Genomic DNA, 16,221 nt, shown 5'->3' with positions numbered 1-16,221 from the left:
ACATTGGAAGGGCTTTTCATCTGCTGAATCGCCTTGCATTTTTCTGGGTTTATCTCGATTCCTCTGGATGTGATCATGAATCCCAAAAACTTGCCCCCCTGAACACCAAAAGAGCATTTCTCCGGATTGAGGCGCATACTGTGCTTCCTTATTTCGCCAAATGCTTCCTCCAGATCTTGATGATGGTCTAAACCTCGTACTGATTTAACAATCATGTCATCAACGTAAACCTCCATGTTTCTTCCCACCTGCCCAGCAAAAACCCTATCCATCAATCTTTGGTAGGTAGCCCCAGCGTTCTTTAGTCCAAACGGCATGGTGCGATAGCAATAATTGACTCTGGCAGTCATAAAAGCCGTTTTGTCCTCGTCTGCCGGGTGCATGCGGATTTGATGATAGCCAGAATAAGCATCCATCAAGCTAAGCAGTTCGTTGCCCGAGGCACCATCAACAAGGCTATCGATGCTGGGAAGGGGATACGAATCTTTTGGACATGCCTTGTTTAAGTCTGTGTAATCTACACACATTCGCCATTTCCCGTTCGCCTTCTTTACCATTACGACGTTCGCCAACCACGTCGGATACTTCACTTCCCTGATGAACTCTGCCGCCAACAACTTGTCGACCTCCTGTTGCACCGCCTTCCCTTTGTCGCCACCCAAGCGCCTCCTAAGTTGTGAAACTGGCTTGACACTTGGATTCAATGCTAACCGATGGCATATGAAGTTTGGATCAATTCCAGGCATGTCTTTGCAGCTCCAAGCAAACAAGTCTAAGTTCTCCCCAAGCAGTTTTGTCAGGCGCGTCTCCTGCTCTTCCGTCAGTCTGGTCCCAATCTTCAAAGTGCGATCGCCAAACTTTAGCGCCTTCGTTTCCTCAATTGGCGTGGGCCTATTTACTCGCCCCTCGCCCCGGGGATCAAGATTTTCATCCGAAGCTTCGATTTCATAACATCTATGACCAACCAACGCACTCTTCTTGCCGTACAAGTTAAGGCAATTATTGTAACACTCCCTCGCCATCTTCTGGTCCACCTTCAGCTTTCCCACCTTTCCACTGCTTAGCGGATACTTGACCGCCAAGTGGGCTGTCGAAATTACAGCACAAAGGCGATTCAATGTATTTCGCCCAATGATGACATTGTAGGATGCTACCACCTGGAGAACCAGATACCTTACCTTCAAAACCCTAGCACACTCGTCTTCCCCAAATATTGTGTCTAGATCAATGTATCCCCGCACCATTACTTGCTCCCCCGCGAAACCTACCAAGGTTCCCGCGTATGGAGTTAGATCATTGTCAGTTAGTCCCAACTTGTCAAATGCATCACCATAGATAATATCAGCCGAACTACCCTGATCCAGGAGTACCCTTCTAACGTTGAAACTGTTCATCCTTAACTGCACCACAATCGGGTCGTCCTTATGAGGCTTTATCCCCTCAAAGTCCGCCATCGAGATTGTTATGTCAGGGTGTACGAATCCAAAAGCGACCTCATGAACGAAATTAACGGCACGAACATGGCGCTTACGCGCCGCGTGAGTGTCGCCACCGCCGCCAAATCCCCCGGCGATGGTGTTGATGGTTCCGACGGGCGGTCCTGAGTGTTGAGCGAACGTGTCATCAGCCCCTTTTGTGGCGATAGCCGCTGATTCTTGCTTTTTCTTGCCCTTAGTGTCCGCTCGCTCCTCCTCCCGCTTGTGCGCTTTGTTTTGATCGCCACCATTGCGCCACTGGCCTTGACGATTTCCTTGATATCCCGCCCGAATCAACTTATCTATCTCCCGCTGCAAAGTCCAACAGTCATCCGTATCATGCCCGGCGGACCGGTGGAACTCGCACCACTTCTTGGGATTGGCGTCCCGTGGCTGATACTTTGGGGCCTCCGGCTCATCCACTAGATTGGCGTCGCTTGCCCCTCGGAGCATATCCGATACATCTGTGTTCATCACCATATCAGTTTCCTCCCGCTGGCGATGAGACTTAGATTGCCAAGGCCGACGTTGTTCATAATCATCGCGCCGTGGATACAACTGTTCCTTGGTCGGTTTGAATACCGACTTCCCCTTACCTGGCCTCTGCTGTTTGCCGTCCCCCTTATCCTCGCCGCTCCTATCTTTTTTCACGCGCTTGGGCGACGTGTCGCCCTTTTCCAACTTCGCGCGCTTTCTTTTGAAAGCGTCGTCCTCCTCGTCCAGAATATAAGTGCTGGCACGAGCACGCATCTCTCCCATCGAGCGCGCCGGCTTACGTGTCAATTTGCTGTTCAACCCTCCCGGCAGCAAACCGTTTTTAAATGCTAAAGCACAAGCTCGAGGCTCCTCGTCCTCTACCTTTACCGACGCTGCGCTATACCTTGCCATGTACTCTTTCAGTGACTCCCCTTCCTGCTGGCGAATATTGTATAGGTCATTGATCGTCACCGGCTGATTCTTATTTGCCGAGAATTGCACTAGAAACTTGGATGAGAAGTCTCTGAAATTTGAAATCGATCCACGCGGCAAAGTTGTGAACCACGCCATCGCCGTCGATTTGAACGTCGATGGAAACATCCTGCACTTCACCGCATCTGACGCCGCAATTATCACCATCTTCGTATTAAAATACAGAAGATGATCTTTCGGATCGGAATCTCCGCTGTAAGAATCCAGAACTAACGTTTTCATGTTATCCGGAATCGCCACATTCTCAACATCTTCCGAGAACGGACGGAACTCAGCCACGGAATCTGCTTCTCTGCTTCCATCATCTCGCTGCTCGCGACGGTAGAAATCTAACTGAGCCTGTAGATGCTCATTCCGCTGCTGGATGTTGCCAATACTGCGCATCAAATGGCGCCATTGCTCCTGTGTCACCGCCGGCTGTTGTTCCGGAGCAGGTGAATTCTCTGGTGAGCGCTCCAGAGATCCTACCTGTGAAGGCGATGGAGGAGGTGGTGGTGATGGAAGAGGAGAAGGCGACTGTACTCCTGTCGTTCGTACCGGAGAATCCAGGTCCACACGATGAGGCCGCCGAGGCGGCGAAATCCGCTGTCGCATTGGTGAATGATGCTGCCTCCTGCGTCGAGTCTCCATCCAAACCAGAAACGATGCAAACTCGATCGGAGAACCAACACTAGTCACAGAATCAAAATCGGAAAACCAGAGAATTGCCTAATCACAATCAGAGGTAACTTCATGCACAATCAATCCACGTGAATGGGAGTAGAAAGTTTACAGTCCCCACAGACGGCGCCAAATGTTCTGGGAATGAACATTGAAGAGAGGCATAGTACCTAGGGGAAGAGGGATTGTGCCAAGAGAGAATGAGAGTGAGAGAGAGTGCTGAATTTCAAGTGTCATTTCATCAAATGAGCCAAAAGTCCCTTACAATTGATAACTACCTCCTATTTATAGAGCTTGGGTACTACCTATTGGGCCAATTGGGCCTCCGAGATCAGGGCCCATCTGAAGGCCAGGGCCCCGCCTCAGGGCGGGATACACGCTGGGCGTTGCCCCTCTAGGGGCTCGCCCAGTCCAAGTATCGAATATGTTATTAATTCAGTCAAATTCAGTTGATTCGGGCTGAATCAGCATGCAGCATGCTTGTCGACTCGATCTTGAGTTTTTTTGTTGGTACGAAACTCGCCTTGATAGAAAATGTAAAGCTCACACGGATGCTAAGTAATGTTTAAACTTCTAAGTGAAGAGAAGAGTTCGATTTCTAAAATCTCTTACACTTGAAAAGACATTAGACTTTCAAATTCCATCATACCTGATAGTATTTTTTTGAAAATGGGAAATTGCATTGAAAAGATTAAGGGGCTATATTTGCAATTACATCAGAGTTAACTAAACCATCTAATTCTGGCAGAACCCCTTCAATCCAAACATAGTTAGGAAATTTTGAAGAGTTATTGCCTTATTGGCCAAGTAATCAGTCACAACATTGCCAGAACCACGAACAAAAGACAAATGAAAACAAGAAAAAGATGAGACCATGTCTCTACAATCATTTAGAATTGAAAACAAATAAGAAGCACCACTCCTAGCCTTACTCCAAGCATCAAAAAGGCTGCAATTCAAAAGCTGTTTGAAAGAAGCCTAGATCCTTAGCCAAGGAAATGGACCACCGGAAAGCCAACGCCTCCGCCACAAGAGGGGACGGAGCCTCGACATGGTGGGCAGCAGCTGCTGCCATGACTTCCACACTGATATTCCTTGCTATCATACCAAAACCTGCACCTGCGGTTGCTGTCCACAAGAGGCGTCACACCTGCTAGTAATTACGAGAGTAATTTAAAAAAAAATGTAAAGTTGGAGGTCTGCATTATGAAGTCAACACTTTTAACCCCTTACTAATTCTTTTTCCAATCCCCCAATAACATGCCCATTCAAAACAACAATGAAAATCAGGATACATTATTGCAATTTGTAACCGAAGGAATAACAGTACACATTGATGCATTACAAGAAAATGATAATTTTAGAGTTAATATAAACCCGCCAACACTAATTTTGCCTCTTTAGCGACAATTAAATTGAAGCCAAACCTCAAAAACGAAAACTTATTTAAGTAGAGCGTTGGCTTAACCTAGGGATGGCAGAGAAGCCCGAACCCATGGGCACCCGACCCGACCCGACCCGATTTCTTGGGTGAAAACCCGAGTTAAATGGGTTCGGGTTCGGGTTCGGGTTTTACCCGATCACTTTCGGGTTCGGGTTTGGGTTTGGCCAAACCCGCACCCGAACCCTACCCGAACCCGGATCTGTATAAGTGAAACCTAAGTATTCTGCTTGTGCAATACAATATATGCAGCATCTTGCATATTAATTTAACAGTAACATGGCAATTACAATGTTACATTACATAATATAGCTCTCTTCACAGTCTTTTTCAGGTCGGGTTTCCGAGTTCAACTGTTTGTTTGAGGTTGTGTGCGGGTGTGGGTACGGGTCGGGTGAACCCGAAACCCAATGGGTTCGGGTGTGGGTTTAAGTTCACCACCCATTTCGGGTTCGGGTGCGGGTGCGGGTGTGGGTTTTTGATTTCGGGTTTGGGTTTGGGTTTGGCAAAACCCGCACCCTACCCGACCCATTGCCATCCCTACTTAACCGACATATTTAGCGTAGTTTTGACGGACACCAAAATCACTGGATAATTTATCATCTGCCCACGGACAATTAACGATTGTTTGCCGCTAATGTTATATTCACCGATCAACTTAGCGTCGGCTGACCAACACTAATTTGAAATGGGTACGACGCTAAGTTTGTCATCCGATCTTCCTTATAAGACTTGTCTATCCTTCACTCCCTCAAACCTTCATACTCACTCACTCACACATACTGCTAGCATGTTGATCTGATTTGTGAGTTTTATTTTGATTGAGAGATTTTGCATGTTATTTGTATGAGTTTTATTTTACCACTACAAGAATATTGATGAAAACCGACGACTATAAACCCACAGTCGCGTATATGTCGGTAATGAAGCCAATTACCGTCTTGCCCATCAGTAATGACTTTCAGATCCAGAAAAAAAAATTATTGACGAGGAAGCTTGGCAGAAAAGATTTGATCGTGGGAAACTTTGGCAGATCTCTATCAACTGTTTTTTTCATTGTTAATTTCCACCGGCCATTTCCAAATATTTTTGGGTTGGAAAATCGGTCGATGAATGCAATTATTGCCCCGCCAATTTACCGACAGTAAAAAATTATCGGTCTTCTAGTCTTTTTATAGGTTAAGTTGTCGATAACCTGAATATAGCGGGTCTCGACGTTTCTCTCATCACACCACACTTCCTTCATTTCTTATTTATTTTCTTCCATTCTTTCTCTGTGGTCTACTTCTTTGTTGTTATTTTATGTTGGATTAACTAAACTTTTGGTCCTTAAACTTTAAGCGAGCATTGGTTTTAGTCCATTACCGACATAATTTCCAAAAGTAGTCCCCACAATTAGGGAAATAACCGGCTTTAGTCCTCATCTAAGAGGCCGTCAACAACAAAGGAGGCTGGAAATAAAATGGTGAGCGTCACCACAGTAAATGATATGTACTGGAACTTTATCACCAAAAGAAATTATAATGTTATGTTAAATAATATGTTAATTTTGTAAATTGTTAAATTATAAATTACGAGAATATAATGTGAAAATTATAAAAATATAGGTACTACGAATCAAATCTTAAAAGTTAAGAGGCAAACACATGACATGGCGGCAACATTACAATATGCATTATTATATGAATTACTAAAGGTGACATGGCTGTTGTTTAAAACATAACCGCCATTTTTAAACTTGCTTTAATATATTACTAAAAGTCTAAAAGTTTATGACCATAAGTAAACTTTTAGTATTAAACTTATGGTCATGCCTTAAAACTAATCGTTGCAGAGACTTTCTATTGCCACTAAAAAGATTAATTTTTATTTACACAGTCATTCAGTAGAATCTATTAAACTCTTTTATTAAGGCATGATTAGTAAGCAGGGCCGGTCCCGACATTTTGGAGGCCCTGGGCAAATAATAAAAATGGACCCCTAATAATGTTAACGTTCGAAATTTCATAAAAGTAACATACACAGTTACTAACCACTAGACCAGCTCAAGTCATTAATAATATCTTGAACATTAATTATTATAACTAAATTTTATTTTAGGAGAAAGTTTAATGAGAATTTTTTTGGGACCCCTTCTTTTTGGAGGCCCTAGGCTGTGGGCCTGCTTGCACAGGCCCAGAGCCGACCCTGTAGTAAGATGAATTAAGTCATAGTGTTAGCCCTTGATTATATAGCCATAGTCGCCTTTGATTATATAGCTAGAGCGAGTCGCCCTTGATTATATAGCCAGAGCTAGTAGAGACTGTTTACTTTCGTTTTAATTTGTTTTAATGTTTTTTTTTTTACATTAGAAAGATAAATTTCATTCTTAGTAATTGATCCATTAACATTTTCTTCCTCAACTCATATATCTCCTAGCTCTTACCACTTGAGTAATTTGGGGACAATTTAATTTGATGTTGAACACAAATCAAATTCAAGTTGATGAAACTTTACAAAATAAAAGTTGATCGCATTAAGCCTTAAATTGAAGATTCTATAGAAACCATAAATTGAAGATCCGATTGGTTCTCTCTCATTATCTTGATTACATATATCAAGGCCTTAATTCTCATTCAAATAATTTCCTTCCAAATTTGTGACCCCATAAGTACTATAATTTAGAAGAAATGTTGCAGTTTCATTTCTCTGCTCCGCATAGCAACAAAATGAACATCAAAGAAGACCCTACACCCAAATCAATCCTCCATGGAAATGAAGCTTTTGTGAGAAAAATCCTCTCTACAAAGTCAATTGGTGACCAATCCTTAAGGCGTGACTACTTCAGTGACAAGCAAAGCGGTATTCCATTCAATTGGGAAGAAGAGCCTGGAATACCCAAACACTCACCAAGCCATGATTTTGTTCCACCCATTAGTCCTCCACCATCATCAAATTGGAGACCTTCAAAACCTGCTTTCAGGACTCAACCCAAATCATCATGCTTTTTCATGCAGCCTTGGAGAATCCACAAGGGTAAGAAACCTTTGATGATGTTGAAGGGAAACCAGGGTGATGATGATGTTGTACATGGTTCACACGAGAGTCACAGGTTGTCTTCTTCATCTTCATCTTCTTCGCCTCGTGTTTCCGAATCTTCATCAATGTCCCCAGCAAGGGATTCATCAGCTTCCGTATCTTCATCAATGTCTTCAGCAAGGGATTCAAGAGCTTCCTCTTCAAAATTACTCAGTTTCGCAAAAGGGTTTCATAAATGGCTTTTTTAATTGTTAATTGTTGTTTATATACATATTTAACGTTTGGTTTGTTTATCATCAAAATAGATTTGTTAAAAATTTAGTGAGAGCTAGAGGTGTTGATGAATCACGCATCATTATATGTTGTATGTTGCGTATAAAAACACTCACTCGATCAGTGACAAACTCAATTGATTGGTTTTCGCTTTTTCACATGCCATATCACATGTTAACAATCAAATGTGACTCGTTCAAAAGTTAAATCGTGCATTTGTGTGTGACATATTTTGTGCAGTAAAACTTTCACAATTAGGTCATTAATTTACAATGAGTTGTCATGTTGATTGTTTGTTCACGCAATGAATTCGAAAAAGCTAAGTTGAATGATTCTACTTAGGCTTCTGAATACAAAGATGAGCATATCTTTCTATTGACTCACTTTAAAACATATTAATTGCATCATATAATAGATATCAAATTATTCCCTATATAATTACTTAATTATTAATCACTCGTTCAATTGGGCCTTGGGGAGTAATAGCCATGGCGAATTGTTGATGCTTGCTCGTGTCAGCTCGTTCCTTTTAGGATCAATTTTGCTGTCTTAAAAAAATAAATGAATCTCTCTAAGTTGTTTCATGAAACTAACGGGCCTAACATTTTAGTACTCAGCATCCACACTGCTTAAGCCTGCGAGTTAGTGGGCTGGTCTGTGAGCCAATATATAAAAGTTGAAACTCCAAAGAAAATCTAAAAAACATTGTAGAAAAAAATTTAAAGTCTAAGGAAATAAATAAAATAAAAAATAGTAAACATGCATTGGTTATTCAAATAGAAAAATCTAAAAAAGTAAACTACTTATACACCAAACATCAAATAAAATATATTGGTGTCGGTCGCAGAGGATAAAAGTGATTGTTTGAATCCTTGAGATTTAAAGTTCGATCTTTAAGAAATGCACCATTGAAGAGAACTTTGAAAATTACCACACTCAGGTTGAGTATGATTGTCTTATTAGAGGATACATATAGTTAAACAAAAAAATAAAATAAAATGTTTGAAACCTGATGTATTTTTTTCATTCTAAATTTTTACTCAAATTTTATTAGGTTAAAATATTGTGATTTGCAAGCTGACTCTCAAATTTGCCCACTAAACATGTTTAGCGCGTATGTAAAGCGAGCTGCATGCATAAATAAACCTTTATACTATAAGCGCTCAAGATATCATTTTAGCCCTCATTAACCTGAACTAAATTCATAAGCTTGAACCCGTTAATTGACTCTAACGCGCCATTGTTGTCACTTGTCAGCACCTTGCACTATTGCCTTTGGGACCTAACATTTTCAGGTTTGAATTTAATGCACATGAGTGCACTGCAGTCACAAATACAATCCGCCCGATTAAAATATGATGGACCAGGTTTTACCGCTTGTGGACTCTGATGTATTGACTTCTATGCCTAGTTATACTTAATCTATTTGAGTTGAATTTCAAAAAAAAAAACTTATATTTATATCCTATCTACCGTGATCAAATGTTAATCGTCTAACTCAACCCAATGTTTTTGGTGTAGAGTTTTTTTATTTTTTCGGTACCATAACAATTTAGGGGAATCTCCTAATTTTGTCGCAGCTAGTTACAAAGTTGTGTCTAATTGTAGCTAATTTTTATTTTGTAGCTAATTTTTCTGGTGCAAGGTTTTTGAAGAGGATAATTGTACGTAGCAAAATTGGTACCTCACCGAGCATGAACCAGAGCGCGAATCGAACAATAGAAGGTGGTGGATAAGAGAGACCATTGGGCCTGGCATGAATCAAAACAGAGGTGAGATTCATCATTCATATAAAAAAAACGGGGCTAGTTTTTTGTGGTTATCTTAATTGATGTGTTGAATTTTGATTGAGGGATGAAGAAAGAGACACAGATTCAGGGTTTTAAATTGTGATAGCTTTGACGGAATTTCGGAAAAATGCGGGTTGGTGCTACACCACCGTCTTTGAAACCTGTTATGTTGCGACCGCAATTGCGGTTACGGATAATTGCGGACAACAATTTGAAACTTGACTATGGGAACTCATAAATATGTATGAAATGATTGATATATGATATTTAGTACTCCCTCCGTCCCTAATTATAAGTTAAAGTTCAAACTTATGTTTTGTCACTAAATATAAGCTAAAGTTGTAAAATCTAATATTTCTTTCCATACTTACCATTGCATTTATTGGTTGTTTAATTCCAACATTTTGAAATTAAAACCCACTTTTATTCTCTTTCCTCCTCCTCCTACTCACTTAAATAGGGGTAAATATGAAAGATTGTACCATTTTTTAAAAAACAAATGCATCAATTAAGGCTTTCTTAATAAGTGTGATTTTTACAACTTTAGCTTATAATTAGGGACGGATGAAGTATATTCTAGTGCCTGATGCAGAAATGAGATGATGTCTGAAAGAAAGAAAGGAGAAAACTCAAAAAGAGAATAAACACACACAAAAACATTTTTTTTTTGTTACATCGGAAAATGAACACACACTAAAACATTGTGCTAATTATACTATCAAAGAAATATGACAATCTTTTTAAGACCTATCTTTCAGGTCTGGAAGTGATAACAAATTGTCAGCCATTGCTGCTAAGATGCACTCAGCCAAAATCATAGTAACTCATTCCCCTGCAGCCTGATGGAAAAAATAGAAAGCCATAGGAATATGTTGTATTACAGATACAGTCACACAGAACACAATATCACTCATTTCCTTCCAAAAACCTACTTCGATTTCTAGTTTCATCTCAAATTTCCTTCATCAATCATCATAATATATGTGATCTTCCTACATCAATGTCACTACATATTTGCAAGCCTAACTTAAGAATAATCTTCGGACTTTGTGAATAAGCCTCCGGCACACGGGACAAACCTTGGTCTCCCCATCCACAATCCTGCAAAATGCACTCTAATGAGAATCTCTTAGAATTTTAACTTATAGCGTGTTTGGATCTGCTCCGTATTTCTCAAACCAATTCTGAAACTCAGAACCTACTGGTAGAAATTTCTCCCCAGTTGATTCTGGCTTTAGATCATTTGTAAAAGCCATTTCAAAACATAAAAAGCAACATTTACCTCTGTGCACAGTCATAGCAAGTGGCACAATGGCCACAAGGAACAAAGAAGCAGTTGCGTTGTTCATCATAACAAATCACACACAATTTTTCATCATATAACTCCTCTGAAGAGACACTGGATGTATCTGATTCTTCCTTTTGAATTTTAATCTCTGTATTTGTCTGCACACATGTCAAGGGCTCAGTTTCAGTTGTTTCTTGTGCTGCAAGTACATTGCTTGTTGTTCCATAAGGGTCCACTATCACATTAGTGTTGTGATGACCACCATCAAGGACTCCAAGGCATTTCAGTGTCAGAAATATAACAATCATAAATAACCCTTCAAATTGAAAAAAAAAGGAAGAATTTTTAGTCACAAATAGAGTTACAAACTAATGCTTCCCAAAAAGAAATTTAAGTTCAAATTACCTAATAGAGCAACATAGGCTATAATGCGAGCCATGAAAGAAACTTCAATAACCCATCCACCATCACCTCCCTGAAGTCAATTCATATAAACAAGATTGAATTAAGTACTTGTTTGGATCAACATTGTTATAATTGATTTTGGATAAATTAATTATGGTGAAAATGCAATGACTTATGTTTGTCTATGTTTATAGGAAAAAATATTTCTATTATGTTTTGTGAAATTCAGTTATGGAATCTCACAATTGCATATGTCCATCACAGAAGCTGCTCTTTATAGCTTCTTCGGCGAATTGGTTTTGAGACTAAAACCAATTCTCTAAGTGCATATTTGGATACACGGTGAAAAATCACGGTGGACAGAAGCAACTTCCTTTAGATTTTGTGGCTGGCCACTGTGATTTTAGCTTCACCGTGGTTTTCCACTTATATCCAAACATGCACTGAGTCAATTGCTAAACATATATAAAAGCACAAATTGGTTAATGAGAATTGATTCTAAGGCTGCCAAACATGAACCAAACACCCTTACTTCCCTAGTTCCCTATAAGATTATAAGAACAGTTCTAGAAAGAAGATTGTGAATGCTTGGAAACTCGGTAGGTTTCCACTATTTGAGAATAAGTGGTTCTGACAGAAGTTTCTAAGGGTAACTTTCGTGGGGAAAATTGACTCTGATAGGATTAGAAGTGAATACAAACATGAAGATAGAAAATTAGTTAGCCTTACATTTTCGGGTGCTGTGAGAATTACATAATTTGTGATAGGGAAGAAGAGTCTAAGTCTGCATGATCCATTCACAGTAGAGCACATATTCTTGGCTTTGGTAGTATCATAAACCTTTGCTGAAACATTAATGTTCATGGTCAATATTATGCTCCTGGCATTCATGTTTAGAATCCCTATGTGGTACCTATCATCTTCCTCAATGATGTATTCAGCTTCTTTACCTGACAGCACCAATTATAGTAAACATCAAAACATTTGTACCACTATTTAGCATATTACCCTGCCTCTAGTAATAAGTAGAATGAAAAGTTGCAAACTCATTGCTACTGCAGAGTCTAAACACTTTTTATAGCAGTAGCAATTTGAAATCAATTACCATTAATAGTCTCACTATAATCAATTGCATCAAGTAAGAGCTTTAGTTCTGGCTGTAATTCTTCAAATTTCCTGTCCCCTGTGAAACAAGAGTTGATCTTTCATGAGATAAATCTGAGATTCTAACTGGAAGAGAACATTTTGTTCATACAAAAAATACAAATATATAATAGAACCATGAGGTTTTCTCCTGAAGTAACCTTTAATCACTATCCCCTCAAGTTGACTTATACTACTAGCTTGTGCTTCCCACCTCATACGAATGGTGGAGCCCTTATTTAACCACAAAGAAATTCCCTGGAAAAGAATATTCAACATCTTCAGAAACCTTTTGAGTGATATAGAATCAACTGTAGATTTGGCTACTCTAATAATTAAAGATAAAATGCAGAATTATAACTTTTAATAGAAAAAAAACGCTTTGCGCTAGGTTTGACTACAAAGTCACATAGCAACAACTTTACCGTTCTGCCGAGGCTGACCCTCTTGTTAATAGACAAAACTTAATAACTTGGTATTTTATTATTACATATGTATGCATTTTATTACAGTATCATTATTTTTTATAATATTAATGTGTGTGTATTTTATTTAGTATAGCTGTTGATTTTTCAGTACAGGATTTCTTACACTTTTATCTCCTAAAATGTGGACCATTGTTAAATAATTTATTATGGGCAATGAAAAATTTTGGTGTGTGTTTGTGTTTCCATTGAAGTTAACGTCATAGGCGTTAAAATCAACTTTTGATGCATGATTGAAAATTCTTTTACAACTAATTCAAAAGTTAAAATTATAATTATGGGAAGAATTTTTTGTGACTAGCTTCTGAAATCTGAATGCTGTAATTGATTATGACAGATTCAAACATGCAAAAAATTATGCTTTTCCAATTATGTCTCAAGACCCAAAACAAACACACACTTAAGTGAAAGATAGCACAATGTTTGTTACCTTGCGACTATATGCTGAAACATCTAGAAACTTTGAGGTAGACCAATTTGCTTGGGAGCTTAACTCAGGCCTTTCATGGAACCCATATAGCAAAAGATCATTACTATACTCACTAGTTACTTCAATTCTATCTACCAAAACAGAGTTTGCCTTTACCAAACGCGATGAGCTGGGGCCAAGCAACAAGCGAGAATCGCCATAGTAGCCATACATGAGACTAGCTGAAACTGCAAAAGCAAAATGGAAAAACAATGTGGCAAATGTTTCAGAAACATGAGTCAAGGGAGGTGCACGACACATATATAATAAGTGCATGTTTGGAAACCTTCTACAATTTATTCTGAATGAGAGCATCAATTCTAGATTTTCCTACATTTACGCACGAAATCTAGACCATAATATCAAAATCGGGTGGCTCATATTTTTCACCAAAATCATAGGACGATAGAGAAATTTAAGCCGTCCGATCAAGCTCAGACGGACTTTGATTCATTGATTGCATAAATTTATGAACTATGCGACTGCATGCAATTCAAATCTCAATTCTGGAGAGTAACTTCTAAATTTCATAATCGATTCTAGTGAGAGAGAAGCTATCCAAACATGTTAAAAATAAGATGATGAAAAATTACATGCCGGTAATATAAATGATGAGAGTAGCAAGAATGCACGCCCAAGCGTCATGCCATCGATGATATGCTGGAGTTGGATCCATCAAGGGGTGGTGATATGTTGTGGAAGTATGCAACCATAGTGTCCTCTGCATGGCCCCTTAATTTCCCTTTGTTGATGTGAGATTTCACTCACATAACAGCCAATGTATTGATAGTGGCTTTCAGAGGAGGAAAATGAATTGATCAGAGAAGAAGAACAAGAGAAGACTTGTAGCTTAAAATTATAGCTTAGAAGTATGTTGCTGATTTCTAGCGTTCTATTGAACCAACCAACCAACCTTCTATGGTGTGATTAGCAGGTGTTTGACTGGCAAGTATGTATTTTGAGCATCACGTGTTGTTCATATTGTTGAATGAACATTATTCGACCAAGCTGGTAGTATGTTATTTTTAAGTGGTTGGCTCTTTTAAAAATTTTATTTGTGTAACCAACTTCACGATTTTATATATGCCTAAGAAAAGAACAATCTTGTATATAAAAAAAAGACACCCTTTATCTCTTATCTCTTCAAAGTTTATAAAAAAAAAAAAAAATAGACAGGTCTTTACTCTCTCCAAAATACAATATCTTGGAGTAATTTGAAATGTTTGAATAAAAATAATATGTAGAGGTTTTGTACTAATTCAAAAAAAAAAATAGTTCTCACCAATTTTAATAGAATACTCAAGCGAAATTTGTTTGTTACAACAAATTGAATTTTGAGAAAACAGAAATGCAAAAATACTGAGCTTTTTAAAGGGGATAATTTTACAGAGCAATGGAGAAGAAAAGAACAATCTTGTATATAAAAAAAACACACCCTTTTGAGTGGACCACAATGTCACATGTCATTTTCTCACAATACTTACATTAATATGTTCCAACTTCTAAATTAATTTTAATCGAAAATCTAATATGATTTGAATAACTGCAAGATAAACCTTAATATAATTAGGTAAGATTGATAGCTAACAAGATTAAGATTTAGGAAGATAATTGACATGACTTCATTATTTTAATCTAATTTTTGAAATTCAAAAAAGAGTCAAATTGAGATTGAAATTAATATATTATAATTTTTAAATTATTTTTTCTTGACTAGTTTAATTTTAATTGACAATCTATTGTGATTTGAATAAATAATAAGATAATAACAATCTTAATCCAATAGGACCGGCGCACAATACCCTCTTATGATGATGAAGTTTTGATGATAACTGACCTTTCTAGAGAGTAATATATGACCCTTTGTTTCCCGACTACGATCCATTTCCAAGAGATTTATTGTTTTGGTTATAGCCTTGCAGGTCCTTAGTTTCCTCGAAGCATTGTGTTCTCTGTTATGCTTTCTTGGGTGTTTCCCGTGATCCGGGATTTGTGTAGGGGCTCGCTGCCCTTTCTTTCAAGGAATCACTACCCCGGGATCTAGTGAAAACACTAGGCCTCGGGGAAGGCCCAAGAAATTTGAGAAAGAAGGTTGAAAGAAGAATAACTAAGCTGATAACTTCAAGGAGTCTGGTTCAGTGGAATATGTTGGTACGGAGTCAACTGAAAAAAGAAATGATGGTGCTACTAGTAGAGTTGTTGGAACCTTATGGGGTTTTTACGGGGTGGTGGTGCGTGCTTTGGGGTTTGTCCGGTGGCTATGAGGGCTTCTTTTCCTCTTTGGTGCGTTTCTGGTAGAGCTGTCAATATGGGTTGGAACCCGCGAGCCAGCCCAACCCAACCCGGCTCGTGACAGGGTTGGGTTGGGTAAATATCAGCCCATATAAAACCTGGGCCAGCACAACCCGGCTCGTTTAACCCGCGGGTTAAACGGGTCAGCTCGCGGGTCAGGTGCTTTTTAACTTTTTTTTTAAATGTTTTGTTTGGATAAGCCCAAATCCCAATTAGTTTTTTTTAAGAGAAAAAGAGATAAATCTTTTTTAAATTTAAATTAAAGAAACCTTATCCAAATCACAAAAATCTCCTAGCCTCACATTTCACTCCACAGGTCAAGTTCTTTTTCCCCTTGTCTCGCTCGTCCACCACCGGCGGCTCATCCTCCTTCTGCGGTGGCTTGTTCTCCTTCACCGGCGGCTCAAACCTGTTTCTCCTTGCTTCCTTGTTTCTGATCAACGGTATGAGTGGTCTCTACTCTCTATCACTATCTATTATGTTGCTATTTCTTTTGGCTAGAGAAATTCTTCG

General features: G+C 39.0%; 1 protein-coding gene across 2 annotated transcripts; it reads right to left on the bottom strand.

Annotated features, from left to right (window-relative positions):
- Positions 1 to 10,315: 10,315 nt before the first annotated feature.
- Positions 10,316 to 14,283, bottom strand: LOC130721291 (E3 ubiquitin-protein ligase APD1-like). 2 transcript variants are annotated; one of them, XM_057572054.1, is made up of 8 exons: positions 14,014 to 14,283; positions 13,378 to 13,604; positions 12,624 to 12,720; positions 12,425 to 12,502; positions 12,049 to 12,269; positions 11,320 to 11,389; positions 10,909 to 11,230; positions 10,316 to 10,727 (listed from the first exon to the last, which is right to left on the bottom strand). In XM_057572054.1, the coding sequence occupies exons 1-8, from the start codon at positions 14,141 to 14,143 to the stop codon at positions 10,649 to 10,651; spliced, it is 1,224 nt and encodes a 407-aa protein (XP_057428037.1). In that variant the 5' UTR covers positions 14,144 to 14,283; the 3' UTR covers positions 10,316 to 10,648. The 2 variants fall into 2 exon arrangements, with proteins under 2 accessions (XP_057428037.1, XP_057428038.1); XM_057572055.1 differs by having other exon boundaries at positions 14,010 to 14,261.
- Positions 14,284 to 16,221: the final 1,938 nt, after the last annotated feature.

Source organism: Lotus japonicus, chromosome 5, assembly GCF_012489685.1.
Source record: "Lotus japonicus ecotype B-129 chromosome 5, LjGifu_v1.2".
NCBI lineage: Eukaryota > Viridiplantae > Streptophyta > Magnoliopsida > Fabales > Fabaceae > Lotus > Lotus japonicus.
The sequence above is the reverse complement of the archived record's forward strand: the minus strand, read 5'-3'. Positions and strand labels throughout refer to the sequence as shown.